Here is a 20724-nt window from a genome sequence, read left to right on the forward strand (position 1 = left end):
AGCTTTCTTCTATCACACACTCTCCCAAACTCTGTCACCAACTTCCTCAATCCCTCCTCCGATCCCGCCACAAGCGCAGTGTCGTCCGCAAACAACAGCTGGCTCACTACCCTTGCATTTACCTCTCGCACTACCCCATCCATGTATAAGTTGAACAGCCAGGGAGACATAACGCATCCTTGACGAAGTCCCACCTTTACCTCAAACCACTCACTCTCTCCGCTTCTAATCCTGACACATGCTCTACTACTCTCATAAAAACTCTTGACAGCTCCTAGAAGCTTTCCTCCTATCCCGTATATCCTCAAAACCTCCCACAGTGCCTCTCTGCCTACCCTGTCATAAGCCTTTTCCAGATCCATAAAGGCCCAAAAAACATCCTTCCCCTTTCCTATAGCTTTTTCACATATCTGTCTTACCACAAAAACATGATCTACACAACCTCTACCTGTCCTAATTCCACACTGTTCCTCACCAATTACTCCCTCTGTTCCTCTCCTAATCCTCTCAATCAAGATCCTCCCATAAGCCTTCCCAACTACACTTAACAAGCTAATCCCTCTGAAACTACTACATTCACACTTGTCCCCTTTTCCCTTGTAAAGTCGAACTATACAGGCACTCCTCCAGTCCTCTGGCACTCTACCCTCTCTCCAGCAAACATTAAATAACCTCACCAGCCAGTCCACCATCACTGTACCTCCTTTTTTTTTTTTTTTTTTTTTTTTTTTAGACATTCTGCATGGCATCCATCCAGACCAGGTGCCTTACCTGCTTTCATCATCTTAACAACTGCCTTCACCTCATCCTTTCTTATTTCTTCTCCATTTTCCTCACTCATCACGGTCATTTTCTTCGCATTTCCCACTGCAGCTATCTTTCCCTCCCTATCCTCCTTCACATTTAGCAACTCCCTAAAATATTCTGCCCATCTTCCCCTTACTGCCTTCTCTTCCATTATCATCTCTCCATCTGCACCTTTTACCTTTTCTTCTCTACTTGATTCTCCTCCTCTTCCTCTCTAAATTTCTTTCCAAAACATCTTCTTATTACTTTTACATCTGCTCTCCTCTTTGCCTCCTTTACCTTTTGCTTTACTTCTCTTTTCTTTTCTTTGTACCTCTCATATGACTCCCTCGTCCTATTTTGTGACCAATCTGTGAAAGCTCGTTTCTTCTCTTCTACAACCATCTTTGTTTCCTCATCCCACCATTCACTACCCTTTCATCTATTTCCTCCTGTCCTTCTTGTTTCACACAACATCTTTGCACACTTTGTGACTCTTTCCTTGAACCATCCCCATTCCTCCTCCACACTTAGCTCTACTCTATCCTTCACTCCATCCCACTCCTCCTTCAGCTTCTTCTTGTACTCCTTCTCCTTTTCCTTTTCATTTAAAGAGTTCACTCTAAGCACCTCCCTACCTTTTGTCCCTTTCCTCTTTCTCCATCTATCCTCCACTCTCAACTTACCTTCCACCAGAAAATGATCTGATATTCCCCCACCCTCTCCCCTTACCACATGTACATCCTTAACTCTTCCTATCATAATTCTATTTACCACTACATAGTCCATTAATGCTCTATCTACCACCCTTCCCTCCACAACCCTCTCCCATGTGTACTTATGCTTGACTTTCTAGACACATTTCCACTATCAACTCTCCACTACGATTCTTTCCTGGAACTCCACATTTCCCAACCACTCCATCAATTGGACCATTTCCTACCTTAGCATAAAGGTCTCCCAGTACTATTACATTGATATTTCCCCCTAAATCCTCTATACACTCATTTAAATCTATCCAAAAAGCCTCCCTTTCTTCTACGCTCTTCTCAATGCCAGGTCCATATGCACTTACAAAGACCCACATCTCCTTTCCCAGTTTCACCTTCATCCACATTATCCTTGAGGAAACCTCCTTCCACTCCACTACACGTTTACCTATCTCTTCACTTACTAGTATAGCCACCACTTCTCTCCCTCGCCCTCTCTTCACTCCTGATAACCTCCCACTTACACTCCCAAACTTACACTCACCCTTCCCTTTCAGCTTAGTTTCACTCAAAGCCAGCACATCCATCTTTCTTCTCACAAACATACTACCTATCTCTTCCCTTTTACTCTCATCTGTACCACATCCACGCACATTAAAAGACCCAAACCTTAGGGTGCTGGTCGGAAAACTCTCAGACCCTTTTATGCCTTTGCTTTTTCTTTTAGGAATGTGCCCTGTAGGGCTACAAGGAGAAGGATGCCTGGTCCCAATCCCCGTCCCTTTCTTCTCGCCTCTTACGATCCAAGTGGAATTACTTGGTGGCAGTATTCTTTTCCCCCACCACAGGGAAGGTAGGCGAAATAGGAAATGAATATTCAGAGAAATTGTACAGGAGAGTAACAAGGGGTTGGGGGACAGCATAACGGAGTGACAGTCGTAGTATAAAAGTGTCATCATTTCTCTATGAACAGAGTTTTCCTCTATGACAGCCAAAATGATGTGTGACTCTGGTCCGTAGGGGTGCCCCGTATAGACCCTAAAGTATCAACTGCATGCCACTTTGCCACAATAATATGCAGCCAATAATAATAATAATAATAATAATAATAATGATGATGATGATGATGATGATGATGATGATGATGATGATGATGATGATGATGATGATGATGATGATGATGATGATGATGATGATGATGATGATGATGATGATGATGATGATGATGATGATGATAATAATAATAATAATAATAATAATAATAATAATAATAATAATAATAATAATAATAATAATAATAATAATAATAATGATAATAATAATAATAATAATAATAATAATAGTAATAATGATAAAATAATAATAATAATGATGATAATAGTAATAATAATAGTAATAATAGTGATAAATGCTAGGCATTACAGTATATTTCTTAGGTATTTATCTAAATGAATCTTAAATCTTCGAACTGTATTACATTGCACTGCCTCTGCAGGAAGTTTATTCCATTCGTTTATTACACAGTTGGCGAAGTTGTTTCTGCCCACTCCCAAATCAAATCTACTTACTGGCAGTTTGAGCCCATTATTTCTTGTCTGATTCGTATTCAATGTGAAAATTTCGTCACTTTTGATGTATCAAATCACCCCTGAGTCTAAGCTTTTTTAGGGAAAACAGATTAATATATTTTAGTCGATTTTCATATAATTTGTTCTGATATTTGGAATAAGTTTTGTTGCTCGCCGTTGTACTTTTTCCAATCTGTCAATGTCTTTAATGAGATTCGGTGACCATACGGAAACAGCACATTCCAAATGTGGACGAACTAATTATTTATATAGCTTGTTAATAACAGATGGATTTTTAAAATCAAAAGATTGCTCAATCAGTCCTACAATCTTATTTGCCTTCTCTAAGACTAAAATACACCGTTTAGATGATTTGAGGTCATCCCTGATATTTATGCCGAGATCCTTCTCACTATCCACTTTTGTTAACGACTTTCCAAATAACTTGTAATCGTACTTATTGTTATGTTTAACAGTGTGCCTAACCTTAAATTTACTTCCGTTAAATTTCATTAGCCACTTTTCAGACAATTGCTCTATTTTATCTAAATCTTCTTGAATATCTAATTGGTTGCAGTGATCATATGCCATTCCGCACATTTTTGTATCATCGGCAAATTTGGAGACAATAGATTTCAGTCCATGGTCTATATAATTTATAAATACTATGAATTGAAGTGGCCCAAGAACGGAACCCTGAGGAACTCCACTCGTAACATTTTTCCATCCAGAAGTACACCATAATGACCATTTCTCACTTTCTACACTTACACCTCGAGCGATTCTTTCTTGATCAAACAGGGAAATACTATCCAAAAATTGACAAAATACATCCTTATTTCACAAACCACATAACATTAGCAGCACTCCTATAAAAACAGCAACTACATCACGACACACAGTCCTCTGGTGTGATCAAAATTAGGCCACAACCCAGAGAACAACGAAACTGTCACTCCACAGTTTTCACAAACTCCCAACCCTCGAGAACTCCATACGTAGAAAAAGATCACCAGCCCGATGCATAAGGCACCCATCATGCACGCCAAAACTCATAAAAAAAACTATGTTTTAACAGCCACCTACTAGATCCCTATTTCCGATAAAAATATAATAATAATAGTAATAATAATAATACATACATACATATACCATAGGCTTTTTCCCCCTTACAAGGAAGATAGCCAAAAAAACATAGGGATAAAAACCATTCCTACCCATTCCATTCCTAATACACTCCACTCCCTTCCACCCTCTACCCTCCCTCTTATCTTGGCATATCCTGGATGACGGGTCATCCCTGCATCTTGTCCACTGCCCTGGGTCAGAAGCAGTGTCTCAAGACACAGCACATCCACAACAAGGCCGCTTCATTAAATCGGCGACCCCTCTCTCCGTCCCCCTCATGCAGAAAAGAAGACGGGGAGAAATCCCTTCAGGCTGCGTCAAAATTTTCTCACACATACTGCCTCACCCCACATCCCCCCATCCATCCCAAAATCATCCATGTATACAACCATTTTCCATTCACCCCTGTCTTCTGTCCTCTCCCGTCCTTCCTCAACCGACATTCCCCTCTTCCCCAAAGCCCCTTTTACCCCATCCATCCATCTCATCCTAGGTCGCCCCCTCATGTTCACTCCTTCCACATCTGCCTTCCATATCTCTTTTACTAGTCTTTCTTCACTCATTCTTTCCATGTGTCCAAACCATCCCAATACTCTTTTATCAACCCTATCTCCCAACTCCCTTACCACCCCTGTTCTTCTACTCACCTCCTCATTCCTCACTCTATCCAGCATAGTAACCCCATCATATTTCTCAGACACCTCATCTCAAACACATTCAAACTCCTTCTCTCTTCCTCTTTTATGTTCCATGTTTCTGCCCCGTACAGTGCAGTTGGCACAACTACTACTTCATACAATCTCCTCTTAGCATCCACTCCCAAATGTCTATTTCCCATTGTACTTTTTAATTCACCAAGGCATTTACTCGCCTCTCTCAATCTATATTCTACCTCCACCTCCACTCCTCCCTTTCCTGCCACATTCGCACCCAAGTATCTAAAACTATCCACTTCCTCCAGTCGCTCTCCCTTAATACTCACTTCCAGTCTACTGCCACTTTCACCCCTTGTACATCTCATCACCTTACATTTTCCCACATTTATCTTCAGCTTTTTTCTTTCACACATTCTCCCAAACTCTGTCACCAACTTCCTCAATCCCTCCTCTGATCTGCCACAAGCGCAGTGTCGTCCGCAAACAACAGCTGGTTCACCTCCCACTTTTCTCCATTTTCTTTAACCATCTCTAATCCCTCACCCACCACCCCATCCATGTAGAAGTTGAACAGCCAGGGCGACGTAACACATCCCTAACGTAGTCCCACCTTTATCTCGAACCACTCACTCTCTCCGTTTCCAATCCTGACACATGCTCTCCTACTCTCGTAAAAACTCTTGACAGCTCCTAGAAGCTTTCCTCCTATCCCGTATACCTGCAAAACCTCCCACAGTGCCTTCCTGTCTACCCTTTCATAAGCCTTTTCCAGATCCATAAAAGCCCCCTAAAAAAAACATCCTTACCTTTTCCTATAGCTTTCTCATATATCTGTCTTACCACAAAAATCTGATCTACGCAACCTCTACCTGTCCTAAATCCACACTGTTCCTCACCAATTACTCCCTCTGTTCCTCTCCAATCAAGATCCTCCCATAAGCCTTCCCAACTACACTTAACTAGCTAATCCCTCTGAAACTACTACACTCACACTTATCTCCTTTTACCTTGTAGAGTGTAACAATAATAACAATAATAACAAAGATAACAGAGATGACAATAATGACAATAACGACAATAATGACAATAATGACGATAATGACGATAATGACGATAATGACGATAATGACAATAATCACAATAATGACGATAATGACAATAATTACAATAATTACAATGATAACAACGATAACAATGATAATGATAATAATAATAATAGTAATAATAATAATGATGATAATAATAATAATAATAATAATAATAATAATAATAATAATAATAATAATAATAATAATAATAATAATAATAATAATAATAATAATAATAATAATAATAATAATAATAATAATGATAATAATAGATAATAATAATAATAATAATAATAATAATAATAATAATAATAATAATAATAATAATAATAATAATAATAATAATAATAATAATAATAATAATAATAATAATGATAATAATAATGATAATAATAATAATAATAATAATAATAATAATAATGATAATAATGATAATAATGATAATAATGATAATAATGATAATAATGATAATAATGATAATAATGATAATGATAATAATAATAATAACAAAATTCCTCCTGTTCTATAAATCAATTATCAAACAATATTTTCTCATTGCTAAGTAGCCAAAACAATATTCCTAATATTCAGCCATAGGAATTAGGGATCCAGATTCATATTCCAGAAATTTGCCTTATATCACAGAGACCACCAGGCTACGCCACATATATATATTGACTTCCAAAATACTGTCAATAAATACCCTCATAGGAAGCTACTAAGCCAACTAGAAGCACATGGTATAGTAGGGCATATTCACCAATAGATTTCTGAATGCCTGTATGATCGTAAGCAACGTGTTGTTCTGAACGACATTGTGTATCAGGTGGAGTGCCTCAGGGGTCAGTGCCAGGTCCTGTACTTTTTCTGATATACTTTAACGACCTGGATGAAAATATGAGATGTAAATTATCCAAACTTACAGACGATACCAAAAATTGCAAATAAGATGATATCCATAACACATACATACATATACCAAGGCTTTTTCACTCTTACAAGCGAGGTAGCCAAAAAGGGAAAGGCATAAAATCATTCCCACCCATTCCATCCCTGAATACACTCCACACCCCTCCACCCTCCCTCTTATCTTAGCACCTCCTCGATGACGGGTCATCCCTGCACCTTGTCCACTGCCCTGGGTCAGAAGCAATGTCGCAGGACACAGCACATCCACAGCAAGGCCGCTTCATCAAATCAGCGACCCCCCTCTCCGTCCCCCCATTGCATAAATGGAGAAGACGGGGAGAAATCCCTTCGGGCTGCGTCAAATTTTGCTCACACATACTACCTCACCCCTCATCCCCCTGCCCATTCCACCTCATGCAATCACAACATCATCCATATACAGCCATTCTCCATTCACCCCTGTCTTCTGTCCTCTCCCGTCCTTCCTCACCCCATCCATCCACCTCATCCTAGGACGTCCCCTCATGTTCACTCCCTCCACATCTGCCTTCCATACCTCTTTTACTAGTCTTTCTTCACTCATTCTTTCCATGTGTCCAAACCATCCCAATACTCTTTCATCAACCCTATCTCCCAGCTCCCTTTCCACCCCTGTTCTCCTCCTCACCTCCTCATTTCTCACTCTATCTAGCCAAGTAACCCCCATCATACTTCTCAGACACCTCATCTCAAACATATTCCAACTCCTTCTCTCTTCTTCTCTTATGTTCCATGTTTCTGCCCCATACAGTGCTGTTGGCACAATCACTCCTTCATACAGTCTCCTCTTAGCATCCATTCCCAAATGTCTATTCCTCATTGCACTCTTTAATCCACCAAGGCATTTACTCGCCTCTCTCAATCTACATTCTACCTCCACCTTCACTCCACCTTTTCCTGCCACATTTGCACCCAAGTATCTAAAACTATCCACTTCCTCCAGTCGCTCTCCCTTAATGCTCACTTCCAGTCTACTGCCACTTTTACCTTTTCTTCTCTACTTGATTCGCCTCCTCTTCCTCTCTTAATTTCTTTCCAAAACATCTATTTATTACTTTCAAAATTTTCTCTCTTACCCCATTTCACATCTGCTCTCCTCTTTGCCTCCTTTACCTTTTGCTTTACTTCTCTTTTCTTTTCTTTGTACTTCTCATATGACTCCCTCGTCCTATTTTTTACATCTCATCACCTTACTTTTACCCACATTCATCTTTAGATTTCTTCTATCACATATTCTCCCAAACTCTGCCACCAACTTCCTCAATCCCTCCTCCGATCCTGCCACAAGCGCAGTGTCATCCGCAAAAAACAGCTGGCTCACCTCCCACTTTTCTCCATTTTCTTTAACCATCTCCAATCCCTGACCCACTACCCTTGCATTTACCTCTCGCACCACCCCATCCATGTATAAGTTGAACAGCCAGGGCGACATAACGCATCCTTGACGAAGTCCCACCATTACCTCGAACCACTCACTCTCTCCGTTTCTAATCCTGACACAAGCTCTAATATTCTCCTAAAAACTCTTGACAGCTCCTAGAAGCTTTCCTCCTATCCCGTATATCTGCATAACCTCCCACAGTGCCTTTCTGTCTACCCTATCATAAGCCTTTTCCAGATCCATAAAAACCCAAAAAACATCCTTCCCCTTTCCTATAGCTTTCTCACATATCTGTCTTACCACAAAGATCTGATCTACGCAACCTCTACCTGTCCTAAATCCACACTGCTCCTCACCAATTACTCCTTCTGTTCCTCTCCTAATCCTCTCAATCAAGATCCTCCCATAAGCCTTCCCAACTACACTTAACAAGCTAATCCCTCTGAAACTACTACATTCACACTTGTCCCCTTTTCCCTTGTAAAGAGAAACTATACAGGCACTCCTCCAGTCCTCCGGCACTCTACCCTCTCTCCAGCAAACATTAAATAACCTCACCAGCCAGTCCACCATCACTGTAACTCCCTTTTTCAGACATTCTGCATGGCATCCATCCAGACCAGGTGCCTTACCTGCTTTCATCATCTTAACAATTGCCTTCACTTCATCCTTCCTTATTTCTCCTCCATTCTCTTCACTCATCACGGTAATTTTCTTCGCATTTTCCACTGCAATTATCTTTCCCTCCCTATCCTTCTTCACATTTAGCAACTCCCTAAAATATTCTGCCCATCTTCCCCTTACTGCCTTCTCTTCCATTATCATCTCTCCATCTGCACCTTTTACCTTTTCTTCTCTACTTGATTCGCCTCCTCTTCCTCTCTTAATTTCTTTCCAAAACATCTATTTATTACTTTCAAAATTTTCTCTCTTACCCCATTTCACATCTGCTCTCCTCTTTGCCTCCTTTACCTTTTGCTTTACTTCTCTTTTCTTTTCTTTGTACTTCTCATATGACTCCCTCGTCCTATTTTGTAACCAATCTGTGAAAGCTCGTTTCTTCTCTTCTACAACCATCTTTGTTTCCTCATCCCACCATTCACTACCCTTTCATCTATTTCCTCCTGCCCTTGTTCCACACACCATCCTTGCACACTTTATGACTCCCTCCTTGAACCATCCCCATTCCTCCTCCACACTTAGCTCTACTCTATCCTTCACTCCCTACCACTCCTCCTTCAGCTTCTTTTCGTACTCCTCCTTTTCCTTTTCATTCAAAGAATTCACTCTAAGAACCTCCCTACCTTTTGTCCCCTTCCTCTCTCTCCATCTATCCTCCACTCTCAACTTACCTTCCACCAAAAAATGATCTGATATTCCCCCACCCTCTCCCCTTACCACATGTACATCCTTAACTCTTCCTATCACAATCCTATTTACCAATACATAATCCATTAACGCTCTATCTACCACCCTTTCATCCACCACCCTCTCCCATGTGTACTTATGCTTGACTTTCTTCCGAAACACTGTATTTGCTATCATCAACTCTCTTTCTGGACACATTTCCACCATCAACTCTCCACTACGATTCTTTCCTGGAACTCCACACTTCCCAACCACTCCATCAATTGACCATTTCCTACCCTAGCATTAAGGTCTCCCAGTACTATTACATTGACATTTCTTCCTAAATCCTCTATGTACTCATTTAAATCTATCCAAAATGCCTCCCTTTCTTCTACACTCATCTCACTGCCAGGCCCATATGCACTTACAAAGACCCACATCTCCTTTCCCAGTTTCACCTTCATCCACATTATCCTTGAGGAAACCTCCTTCCACTCCACTACACGTTTACCTATCTCTTCATTTACTAGAATAGCCACCCCTTCCCTCCCTCACCCTCTCTTCACTCCTGATAACCTCCCACTTACACTCCCAAACTTACACTGACCCTTCCCTTTCAGCTTAGTTTCACTCAAAGCCAACCCATCCATCTTTCTTCTCACAAACATACTACCTATCTCTTTCCTTTTACTCTCATCTGTACCACATCCACGCACATTAAAAGACCCAAACCTTAGGGTGCTGGTCGGAAAACTCCCAGACCCTCTTATGCCTTTACTTTTTCGTTTAGGAATGTCCCCTGTGGGGCTACAAGGAGAAGGATGCCTAGTCCCAATCCCCGTCCCTTTCTTCTCGCCTCTTACGATCCAAGTGGGAATACTTGGTGGCAGTATTCTTTTCCCTCACCATAACACAAGAACATTAAATATAAAGTAATATGAAAGCTTTATGCGAATGATCCGAACATTCCCAGATGTTTATCAATATAGATAAATGTAAAGTACTTCATATTGGTAATAGTAGCGTCCAGGCTAACTACACTATGAATGGTGTTCAATTGGTAAGTGTAGAACAAGAAAAAGACCTTGGTGTTGTGATCTCAAATTATCTCAAACCAAGCAAATAATGCTCGGAGGACATTAGAACTGGGAAGCGTATTGACAGAAGATTGTAGATATGAAAAGGAAATAAAATCAAGGATAGCGATAGCTAAAAGCATGTTTCAGAAAATGAAAAGGGTTTTAACAAACAAGAAAATGTCTACAGATATAAGGAGAAGAACAGTTAAAACATTTATATGGTCAACACTATTATATGGTTCAGAAGCGTGGACAATCAGCAAAAAATTGCAGGAAAACTTAGAAGCAGCAGAAATGTGGATATGGAGACGAGTATTAAGAGTACCATGGACAGCGAAGAAAACAAATGAAGAAGTATTGAGAGAAATGGAGACAGATAGGGAATTGATGACAACAATAAGGAAAAGACAGTTGCGATTCTTAGGACATATAATGAGGAAGGAAGGGTTGGAAGAGGTGGTGATGACGGGAATGGTGGAGGGAAGGAGAGCAAGAGGAAAGCAGAGGGAGAAGTATATGGACGGGCTGATGAGGGCGACGGGAAAACAACTCAAACCAGCACGGATGTTACAAGTAACTAGGGACCGTGAACGGTGGCGCTCCATGGTTGCCGAAGTCCAAGAGGATATGGCACGACGGTAAGGTAAGGTATAGGCAGACCTTTTGAATTTAGAGCTGAAGAAAATGTTCTTAATCTTTACAATGCCTTAGTCAGACCTAACCTAGAATACTGTGAATAGTGCTGGTCTACATATGACAAGATAGCTATAGAGAGGTTAGAAAGAATGCAGTGTACCATAACAAAGCTCATTCCTAGGTTGCGGAACAATCCGTATGAAGAGAACTTAAGGTAACTAAACATGTTTAGTCTCGAAACGGAGAATGGGAGATCTAAGTGAGATCTTTAAAATAGTCAAAGGAATTGAAAATATGGATGTGGAAAAATGATTTAAGATTGACACCTACAAAGCGATTAGGGGTAATGGATTCAAGAGTGTAGGTAAAAGATTTCAAACAGATGTAGCAAAGTACTCTTTCTTCAATCGCGTTGTTATTTAAATACATGGAATATTCTACCGCCTAACGTCATCGATTGTTCCACTGTTGAGGTATAAAAAAAGCCTAACCATTTACTTAACTACTAGAACTATTTACTTCTACACAGATTAAAATATGGATTAGGTATAACAAAGTAGACTAGATGTAGCAAAGTACTCTTTCTTCAATCGCGATGATAATTTTTATGAAATGTTCTACTACCTAACGTCATCGACTGTTCCACTGTAGAGGTATATATATATATATATATATATATATATATATATATATATATATATATATATATATATATATATATACATATATATATATTTCAACCACAAATCACTTTTAATTCCATGCCATCGCAATCGAGACCGAGAGTCGCTCGAAGGAGGCATCCGTTGGAAATTGAAACGTGGACGAGCCGAGTTGAGTACGACTGGGAACCATTCAGTGTATATGTATATATATATATATATATATATATATATATATATATATATATGTATGTATGTATGTATGTATATATATATATATATATATATATATATATATATATATATATACATGCAGAAAAAAAACACTGGGAAATAAGAAGCTTAGTCCGAACGTTTTCGTCTATTTGAGACATTATCAAGGAATACACAGTTACAAAGACAAAGGTGGATATATATACATAAAGTAGAAGACAAGCTAGGAACATGGGAAGGACACACAAGATGCTTCACAATCAGGTAGAGCCGATGTTTACATATACGGACGTTTGGTCCATGACGTTACGTCACCCCGGCTTCTCCAAGTGCTACTAAGCCGGGGTGACGTAACGTCATGGACCAAACGTCCGTATATGTAAACATCGGGTCTACCTGATTGTGAAGCATCTTGTGTGTCCTTCCCATGTTCCTAGCTTGTCTTCTACTTTATGTATATATATCCACCTTTGTCTCTGTAACTGTGTATTCCTTGATAATGTCTTAAATAGACGAAAACGTTCGGACTAAGCTTCTTATTTCCCAGTGTTTTTTTCTGCATATTATTTTCACGTGTGCCTTGTGAATTACTGCAATATATATACATATATATATATGTATATATGTATGTGTATATATATATGTATATATACAAATATATATATATATATATATATATATATATATATATATAAGCCTCACAATTTGCTTAACTACTAGAACTTTTTACTTCTAGATAGATTAAAAAATATAGATTAAGTAACGAAACAGCCATGTAAGGACCAATATATCTGTTGCTGTTCGTTTGTCCTCCAACTGTAAGAGAAGTGCTTCAGTCTCCTATAATATGCACTATGATATGTTATAACAACTGCACCTAACCTCGACTTGTCTTCCATGTCGAGGTTAAAGCCCCCAACCACCAGGAAAGAAGCCCACTTCCTAAGCCAGGAAAAGACATATTCTCTCCAAACAACTACCGCCCAATCGCGTTTACAAATTCTACAAGCTCCTACAAAAAATCATCTCATTCCGACTCTTATGGAAACTGGAACGCCATTGTCTCACATCAACCCTTTAAAAAAGGATTGCGAACAAACTGAAACGATAATCAAATCCGTATTTGCCATCAAACAATAGTCTATGTTTTTATTTTTATTTTTTTTAGAAAACATATGACAATGCCTGAACATGGTGGATCCCACATAAGCTTTGCCTCCTAGATTACGAAGGGCTGTTTGCCTTCGTATCCCAGTTCCTAACTCATTAAATATTCTTAGTACATTTAGTACTTTATCCTCATCACATTTCCAACAAGAAAGAATCCCCAAGGGAAGGTCCACAGTATTCTTATTTTCACCATAGTAACTGATGACATAAAACAAATCACCCTAAAATAACCGCCAGATTATATATCTACGACCTAGCCTTGTTTTCCATCGGAGCTCAGTCTATTCATATTAGCCTCCTTTCCCCCGAAGAAGTAACCCAAATTCACCAATGGGCAGAAGATTACGATTTTTTTCACTCACATAATCAACCACCATACACTTCTATATGCGACGTTACTGGAAATATATTCCATCAATACAATTATGAAACACCGCCCTCCCAGTGGGACAACAGATTCGATTTCTGGGCCTGATTTTTGAAAACATTCACATGGAGTCCCCACCTCAAAATCTAAATTCATCCTCCCTCCAAGTTTGCTATTTCCTGAAACTACTATTGTACATTTCTTGAGTAACAGACAGACATTATCTCTGGAACCTACCAGGCCTCATATAGAACAAGCTCGACAATGCATGATAAGCCCATTCCTCCTCTTCACCCACAGCCCTTCGGATACTAGGACCTATACGATCCTTTGGGATACACCTCAGCACAAGTACCTTTCGTAGCACTCAAAGCGGACACTCCTTCCCTCCCTATCGCATCAAATGCACCCTTAACAACCTAGTCTCCCACAGCATTTAAACATCTTCAATTCATAAAGAATTTGATAAATACTCACATAATCCCTACCAATATGGCAAAAGAATGGCAGCGATGCAATTCACATAGGGAAATTGCCGACAGTCCATCCCCATAATAACATCTAACCGCGCACCTGGTTACTTCCTCTAATAAACCTCTGCCTCACTTTAGCCATCTTAAAATAAAGACGACTAAAGTCATTCAATAAGAATCATCTACCAATCCATTAATTCAACAGGTGTCGACATATACACCAGTGGTTCTCGCTCAAACCACGAAGCAGGTTAAGCAGTAGTCCCCAACTGAAATAAAACTGGATATCTCCCTTTCATAGCCTCTTCACTGAACTCTTCACCACCCTCGCCGCCGTATATGTTACACCTTTTCTTTGCATCCTCAAAATCATCATCCCACTTCCATGAGTCAGAAAGTGCCCTCCAGACAATTCAAACCCTCATCCACAAAAAAAAAAAAAAAAAACATTAGTGGATTATCGAAATATTCTTCCGTTTCAAAAATGTATTCTTTTGCTGGGTGTCATCTCATGTTGGCATCCTAGTCAATGTAGATGCTGACAAGACGGTTCGAAAGGGAGCATCCGCTCCTCTCGATGATTCCACTCCACTACCAGTAAGTCTATTACCCAGTTCTCCGACCATCAATACTGAATAAAGACCTAAGGCAGTAAAGACCTAAAACAATGAAGCCACACGCACTTCCTCATATCAGCATAACCGACGTATCGAAACAACACTAATGAATGTAAGAACAGGACATTCTCATTTAACATATGGGCACGTCCATTACAGTACCACACATACTACTAGAATGATCGAATTACACAACACTCCGCAATAACCAGTCTTGGCAGAGTAAATAGTGTATCATTGGCGTTTGAGTGGGTAGATAACAGAGTAGATGCTTGTTTAAGGATAGTAACTGCTGACAATTTTGAAAGAGTAAACACCTTTTGAGGATGAAACCTTAATGGATTGTATGTCACACTTTGCGTGAATGAAATTGTATATTAGGATTTTTGTTACGCCTTGCGTGAATAAAATGTATATTTAGACATTTAATGATTAGTCATGTCTTATGCATATATAATATGTATGTGTATGAACAATATTTTTTGTAATATGTAGCCTATGTGACTCCTGTTGCTACGCACTACTAAAAATATGTGACTCCTGTTGCTACGCACTAGTGGTGGGCAGCTACCGGTAAAGTTACCGGTTTTATCGGTAACAGCCTTGACGGTAGCTTACCGGCAATAATTCTGCTACCGTTAAGGTTCCGTTAACCGATAAGCTATACCAAATACTCGTGGAGCGGTAAGCACGTCTCGGCTTGGTGGTACTAAGTGACGGTAGTGGTGGGCAGCTACCGGTAGTTACGGGTTTTATCGGTAACAACCTTGACGGTAGCTTACCAGCAAAACATCTGCTACCGTTTAGGCTCCGTTAACCGATAAGCTATCCCATAATACTCAGAGAGCGGTAAGCACGTTTCGGCTTGGTGGTACTGAGTGGCAGTACTGACGGCCCTAAGTAGGATGAAAATTAACAGGAACGTATTCAACGTGCTAGATCGTCCTGCTCCCTTCTCGGCCCACAGATGCACAGTACGAAATGTACGTATTCGAATATGAAAATTAACAGACGTGCTAGATCGTTTTGTTCGCATCTCGGCCCGCAGAGGTTCAGTGCAAAATGTACGTATTCGATTAGTCAGCCTATGTGATCTAGAAATGAAGAGGTGGTCAAACTACTCGAAAACTTTTCAGTCTGCCTGGTTAAAGGGTCCCCTGTTTAAAAAATGGTTAGCGGAAGTGAAAGAGGATGGAAATAAGGTACGTTGTAAAGTTTGTAGAACGGACATGAAAGCTCACAGAACGGGGAGATTGGAGAGACACTTTCCACACTTACCAGATCTTCATATTTAACTTTATATTTAATGTTTATTAATATATGCATATTTACATAAATGTACGCAGTTGTTCATGAAAGACACCATCTGCATGTTACAATCTATTTGTACTGTACTTGTATTGGAGTTAATCACAAACAAGTTCACAAATACACTTATCAGACTCGCACGAGTGATGACTGACAAGGATATATATATAAGCTATGGGTTGGGGGCTTGGGGCAGGGAATACAGTATACCACAACAGACTCACGGAAAGCAGAGACAAGAATAAGCGGGCAGAGACGATCAAAGATTCTGGTGGATTAACACTGTGCCCATTGAAGTGGCCTCTACGACGCAAGGTAACGTGTTATTCAAAAATCATATTTTGTTAGTGATACGCATGTGATTATTATTCGCGTAGTCTTAAGTAACTAATATTTGCGAGCCTTACCCTAGATTGGTGGAGGTGGCGCGCGCTGGCGATTCCGGTGGGCATGTATCCAAATGGATACACACAATAAAAAATTAAAATAAAATATATGCGTGTGTTTTTTGTCCATTTAAAGGTACTATAATATAAATATAGGGATCGTAGAGTCCTGCTAATACAAAATTAACGTAATTCCAATATAAAAAATGACAACTATGAACAATTGAAAAAAACTTTGACAGAAATTCAATGGGTTGAGATTGTGTTCCTGAGCCTATAAGAGGAACTTGGTAAAAAAAAAACATTATGAAAATGACCTACATATGTCAATTCATCTCGCACAAAACCTTTAAAACCTCAATTGTACAAAAAAAACTTTGTCCTGACTAAATGAAAAATGGGTGATTTTGGAAATGAATTTTTATGTGTAATGTGTAAAAATGATGCATGTAATTATTTTTCTTTTATGAAATTGTGTTTCTATGTGAAAAATATATTCTTTGTATGAAATTGCACTTACATAGAGACGGAATTGGAGTGTGAGAGGGGGAGGGGGGGATTGGTGCGTAGGCCTATGCACTGAGGGAGAGGAGGTAATGCTGTGACCTTACACGCACCCCCTCCCTACTCCCCGCCCACGAGAGTTGGAGTAACGACTCGGAGCGCAGGATTTTTATAGTGACGACGTTCCAAAACTTGTGACTACACACCATAGTAGGATGAAATTTGTTTAGATTTAAGTCATAAAGGCGACTCGAACTTGGGACGTCACTACTACCTCACGAGTCTTTTACCGGTAAATTACCGGTAATTCCGGTAACGGCATTGTTGTTTACCGGTAATTCCGGTATTGAAATTAGCGGTATTTGCCCAGCACTACTACGCACTACTAAAAGCGTAGTTATCATGATGTAAGAAAGCCAAAACGTATGCAGATCCGGCGAGAAGAGCCCTTGAGCCCGCTGATTGGTTGAGACGCGAACTCCGAACGTATTGGTGTGAGAAATACGTTTTGAGCTGCAGTAACCCGGCTATATAAAGCGGACCAGATAAGAGAAAGCTGAGATACAGGAGAAAGCTGAGAGGCAAGAAAGAAAACCGAGAACAGAGATTGGTTGAGACGCGAAATCCGAACGTATTGGTGTGCGAAATACGTAGATTTATTTTTCTGCATTCGTCGATTACGACAACTCAACAAGTCCTTTAGACCTTTACGATTACACTACGCAATTATCAAGTGCCGAATTCAATGAATTGGCAATCTCCGCGAAGCTTTCGCCTTTCCGAATTATTTAGGATATCTTCAACTACTACTGGACTAAAGCTAAATACAGCTCTACACACCCTCTTTTTCTCAATTATTTCTCCACTACGAAACACCTACAAATCCTACGTGTTTCCCAACTACCAGAAGATATCCCTACCAGAAGTTATCGTGCATCAGTCTCTCCAACAACTTATTTGTTCCCGAGACTTGATGATAGACCCAGACGACTTTCCGTTGGTGCGACTTCTAGCAACCAGAATAAAGATTCTCATCTACACCATAATCAGGACTTCATTTCGCCTACCTATTCTTACGTGCTACATACAATCGCAAAGCTAGCTACTCTACCTGGTAACTGTTTAAGTACCCATTTAATTTCATGTATCATATATGCATTTAGATTTTGATGTTTGGGGTACATTTTTCTTATTCTATGTTTATATGTGTTGTTTGTGTTTATTTTACTATTGTAAATAATAATGAATTCTAACGAAGAGTTTAATTACTCTACCTGTGATTCTCTATCCTCCTCGTGTGAACTGCACAAGGCACTCACTTTTTTTTCTGTGTTGCGATTAGCCTATCCCATAGGTGGGTCGTGACATTGTACAACGTTTCGCTTGTAAAAGAAAAAATCTCTACTTGAAACGTACAATTAATAAAGGCTTCGTCCCCAAACTGTATTTACTCAACCAAAACTGTAGGCAGTTGCTATCTCCAAACAAACTAACACCTACTCTGTCATCTACCCACTGAAACGACAATGATGCTACATAAAGTCCTGGGAGACAACACAAAAATATATAATCTCTCCACGACTCGTCAAAACATAAACACCTGTGACTAACCAGACCGGTACACGAAATATAAGCTACGTACGACAGTGGCGCGAGATTATCTACAAGAATAGAATTGCTGATAAACCACAATCCATAGCAACCAACACAGTATAAGCAATCAGGTAGCACTATCATTTCAATAGAAATATATCTCCTTTAGTACTGTGGTTTAGTATACTGGTCGGGGATACGCAAGACGATTTAATTCCTTCGTTACCGAAAGGGGCCCTATTCTCATTTGAATGAAATTGTCTGGTGACACTCAAAATTAAAACATATGTTTTTAATACAGACGAGGAGCAGTCCGTCCTAACCGGTCTGTACCAATCACAAGGATGATATGACAAACACCAGACGATTTGATTCTGCTCATTTTTTTGGGCCGGGGGGGGGGGGGGGGGTGCATGCCGGACCTCAGCCTTATCAACAGTCAACATAACAGTTTTGTTACCAGCCACATCGCGGTGTGCTTATGAATTTGTAACTAGATATATGGATGTTGATCTTGAAATGTTAACCACGATTTGACTGAAAATACATGTAGGTCTCAAGGAACGACAAACTGAGACTCCTTTCCATCACTCAGAATGGAATAGGTGACGAAACACTTTTTTTTTCCACATTTTCACGTGTAGAGTCAAGGTATCTGGTAATAAAGATGTAAAAAATTGTCGTAATGATTCATCGTAAATGAAGAAAAGGAGTCTAATGTTTAATAGACATGGTTCTCAATGGTATAAGGTCTTTCAGTATCAATACTTGATAGCAACGCGTCGGCGACTTTGTTTCTCCAAATGTATTTACTTACCTGTTAAACTGTTCGTCAACATAGCGTTCGACCGATTTCCAGTTCTCCTCACAGTTGACAGCATCACCGAACCCTGAAAAGTATCCTTTCATTAGAAAGTAATATTAGGTTTGGTCCCCCATGCACTAAAGGGCAAAGACGGCCATCTAAAATTTTAGAATAACAAAAAGTTAAATCCATTCTCTCGGCAAGCATGGAGATGGAGGAGACGAGAGTTTGTTGGGATTCCGCCAGTGTGGAGAGTCCGGTGGCAGTAGTAGTTTGGGCCGAGACAAGACTGTCAATCCTGGTGTCAATGGAGGAGAAGCGGTCCTCGAGTGCTGCACATCGCGCCTGAAGGGCTGCAGCGGCCTTACGGAGGGCAGCGTCTTGCTGAAGGGGGGGGGGGCAGAGAGGACAGTCTGGGGGGGAGGAGGTGGTGGGGCTGGGGTGGGGCCACTGGTCTGTGTCTTGCACCGAGTACAGCCGTGCCAGACGTTGACCCCTGGCTCTAGACATCGGGGGCACTTCCATTGTGATGGGTACGGTTGTGGTGGATGTTCAGTGGTGGAAGTAGTCGTAGATGGGGGCGGGGGCGCACTCCGGACGGGACATTCTCTGGACTCATGGGCGAGGCGGCACACCAGCCACACTTAGGGGAGGCGGAGCAGTACCTGGAAATGTGACCGATACCCCAGCACCTGAAGCACCAGGGTCGGTCGTCACGGAGCAATGGTGTCAAAAAGGGGGGTGTCTCAGGGAGGCTCCACACAATAACAATGCGGTTGATGGGGGCGTTCTGCGTGAAGCGCCTGGCTGAGTGCACTCCTGGGAACTGTAGGGCAAGCTTGTGATCCACGTCAACAGGATAGCGAGTAAGCAGGTATTGGGGGTACTTACGAGGTTTTTCGGGGGAGTCCTGAGGGAGAAGAGGCAGCGACATAAATTCGTTTGTAGTAACTCGGTCCGGGATGTTCGTGCGTTGTCTTGATATGTAGATGAATCGAGAGGTGAGTGCAGCCATCTTAACCTCGGCCGCATCCCGTTGCAGGTGGAAAGTCTTGGTGATAGTTGACAACCAGCGGACTTTAACTTCTGTGGACGGGTTCCCGCTAAAGGCCAACTTGACATATTTGTCTCGGGGTGCAAATGCTGGAAGGGCAGGCGAGGGTCGGGTAGGGGTAACGGGAGTAGCACTATGATTAGGCAGGGTAGGGCGAGTAGGAGCCTTATTACACTCACTTGAGGTTCCCTTGATTGTCTTGGCAGCAGGCGGTTGACATTCTCCTGCGGCGAATGTAGAGG

The 20724-nt window shown here is 40.6% G+C and overlaps 1 protein-coding gene across 3 annotated transcripts in view; it reads right to left on the reverse strand.

Annotated features, from left to right (window-relative positions):
- Septin4 (septin 4) overlaps positions 1–20724 on the reverse strand; it is a 309607-nt gene that overhangs the window by 137033 nt on the left and 151850 nt on the right. For all 3 annotated transcript variants that reach the window (XM_076213803.1, XM_076213804.1, XM_076213802.1), the window contains one exon: positions 19441–19513. In XM_076213803.1, the coding sequence (XP_076069918.1) occupies positions 19441–19513 (73 nt within the window). The remainder of the gene's footprint in view (positions 1–19440; positions 19514–20724) is intronic.

The sequence above is a fragment of the Oratosquilla oratoria genome, chromosome 32 (assembly GCF_046742065.1).
Source record: "Oratosquilla oratoria isolate Oo_2021 chromosome 32, ASM4674206v1, whole genome shotgun sequence".
Classification (NCBI taxonomy): Eukaryota; Metazoa; Arthropoda; class Malacostraca; order Stomatopoda; family Squillidae; genus Oratosquilla; species Oratosquilla oratoria.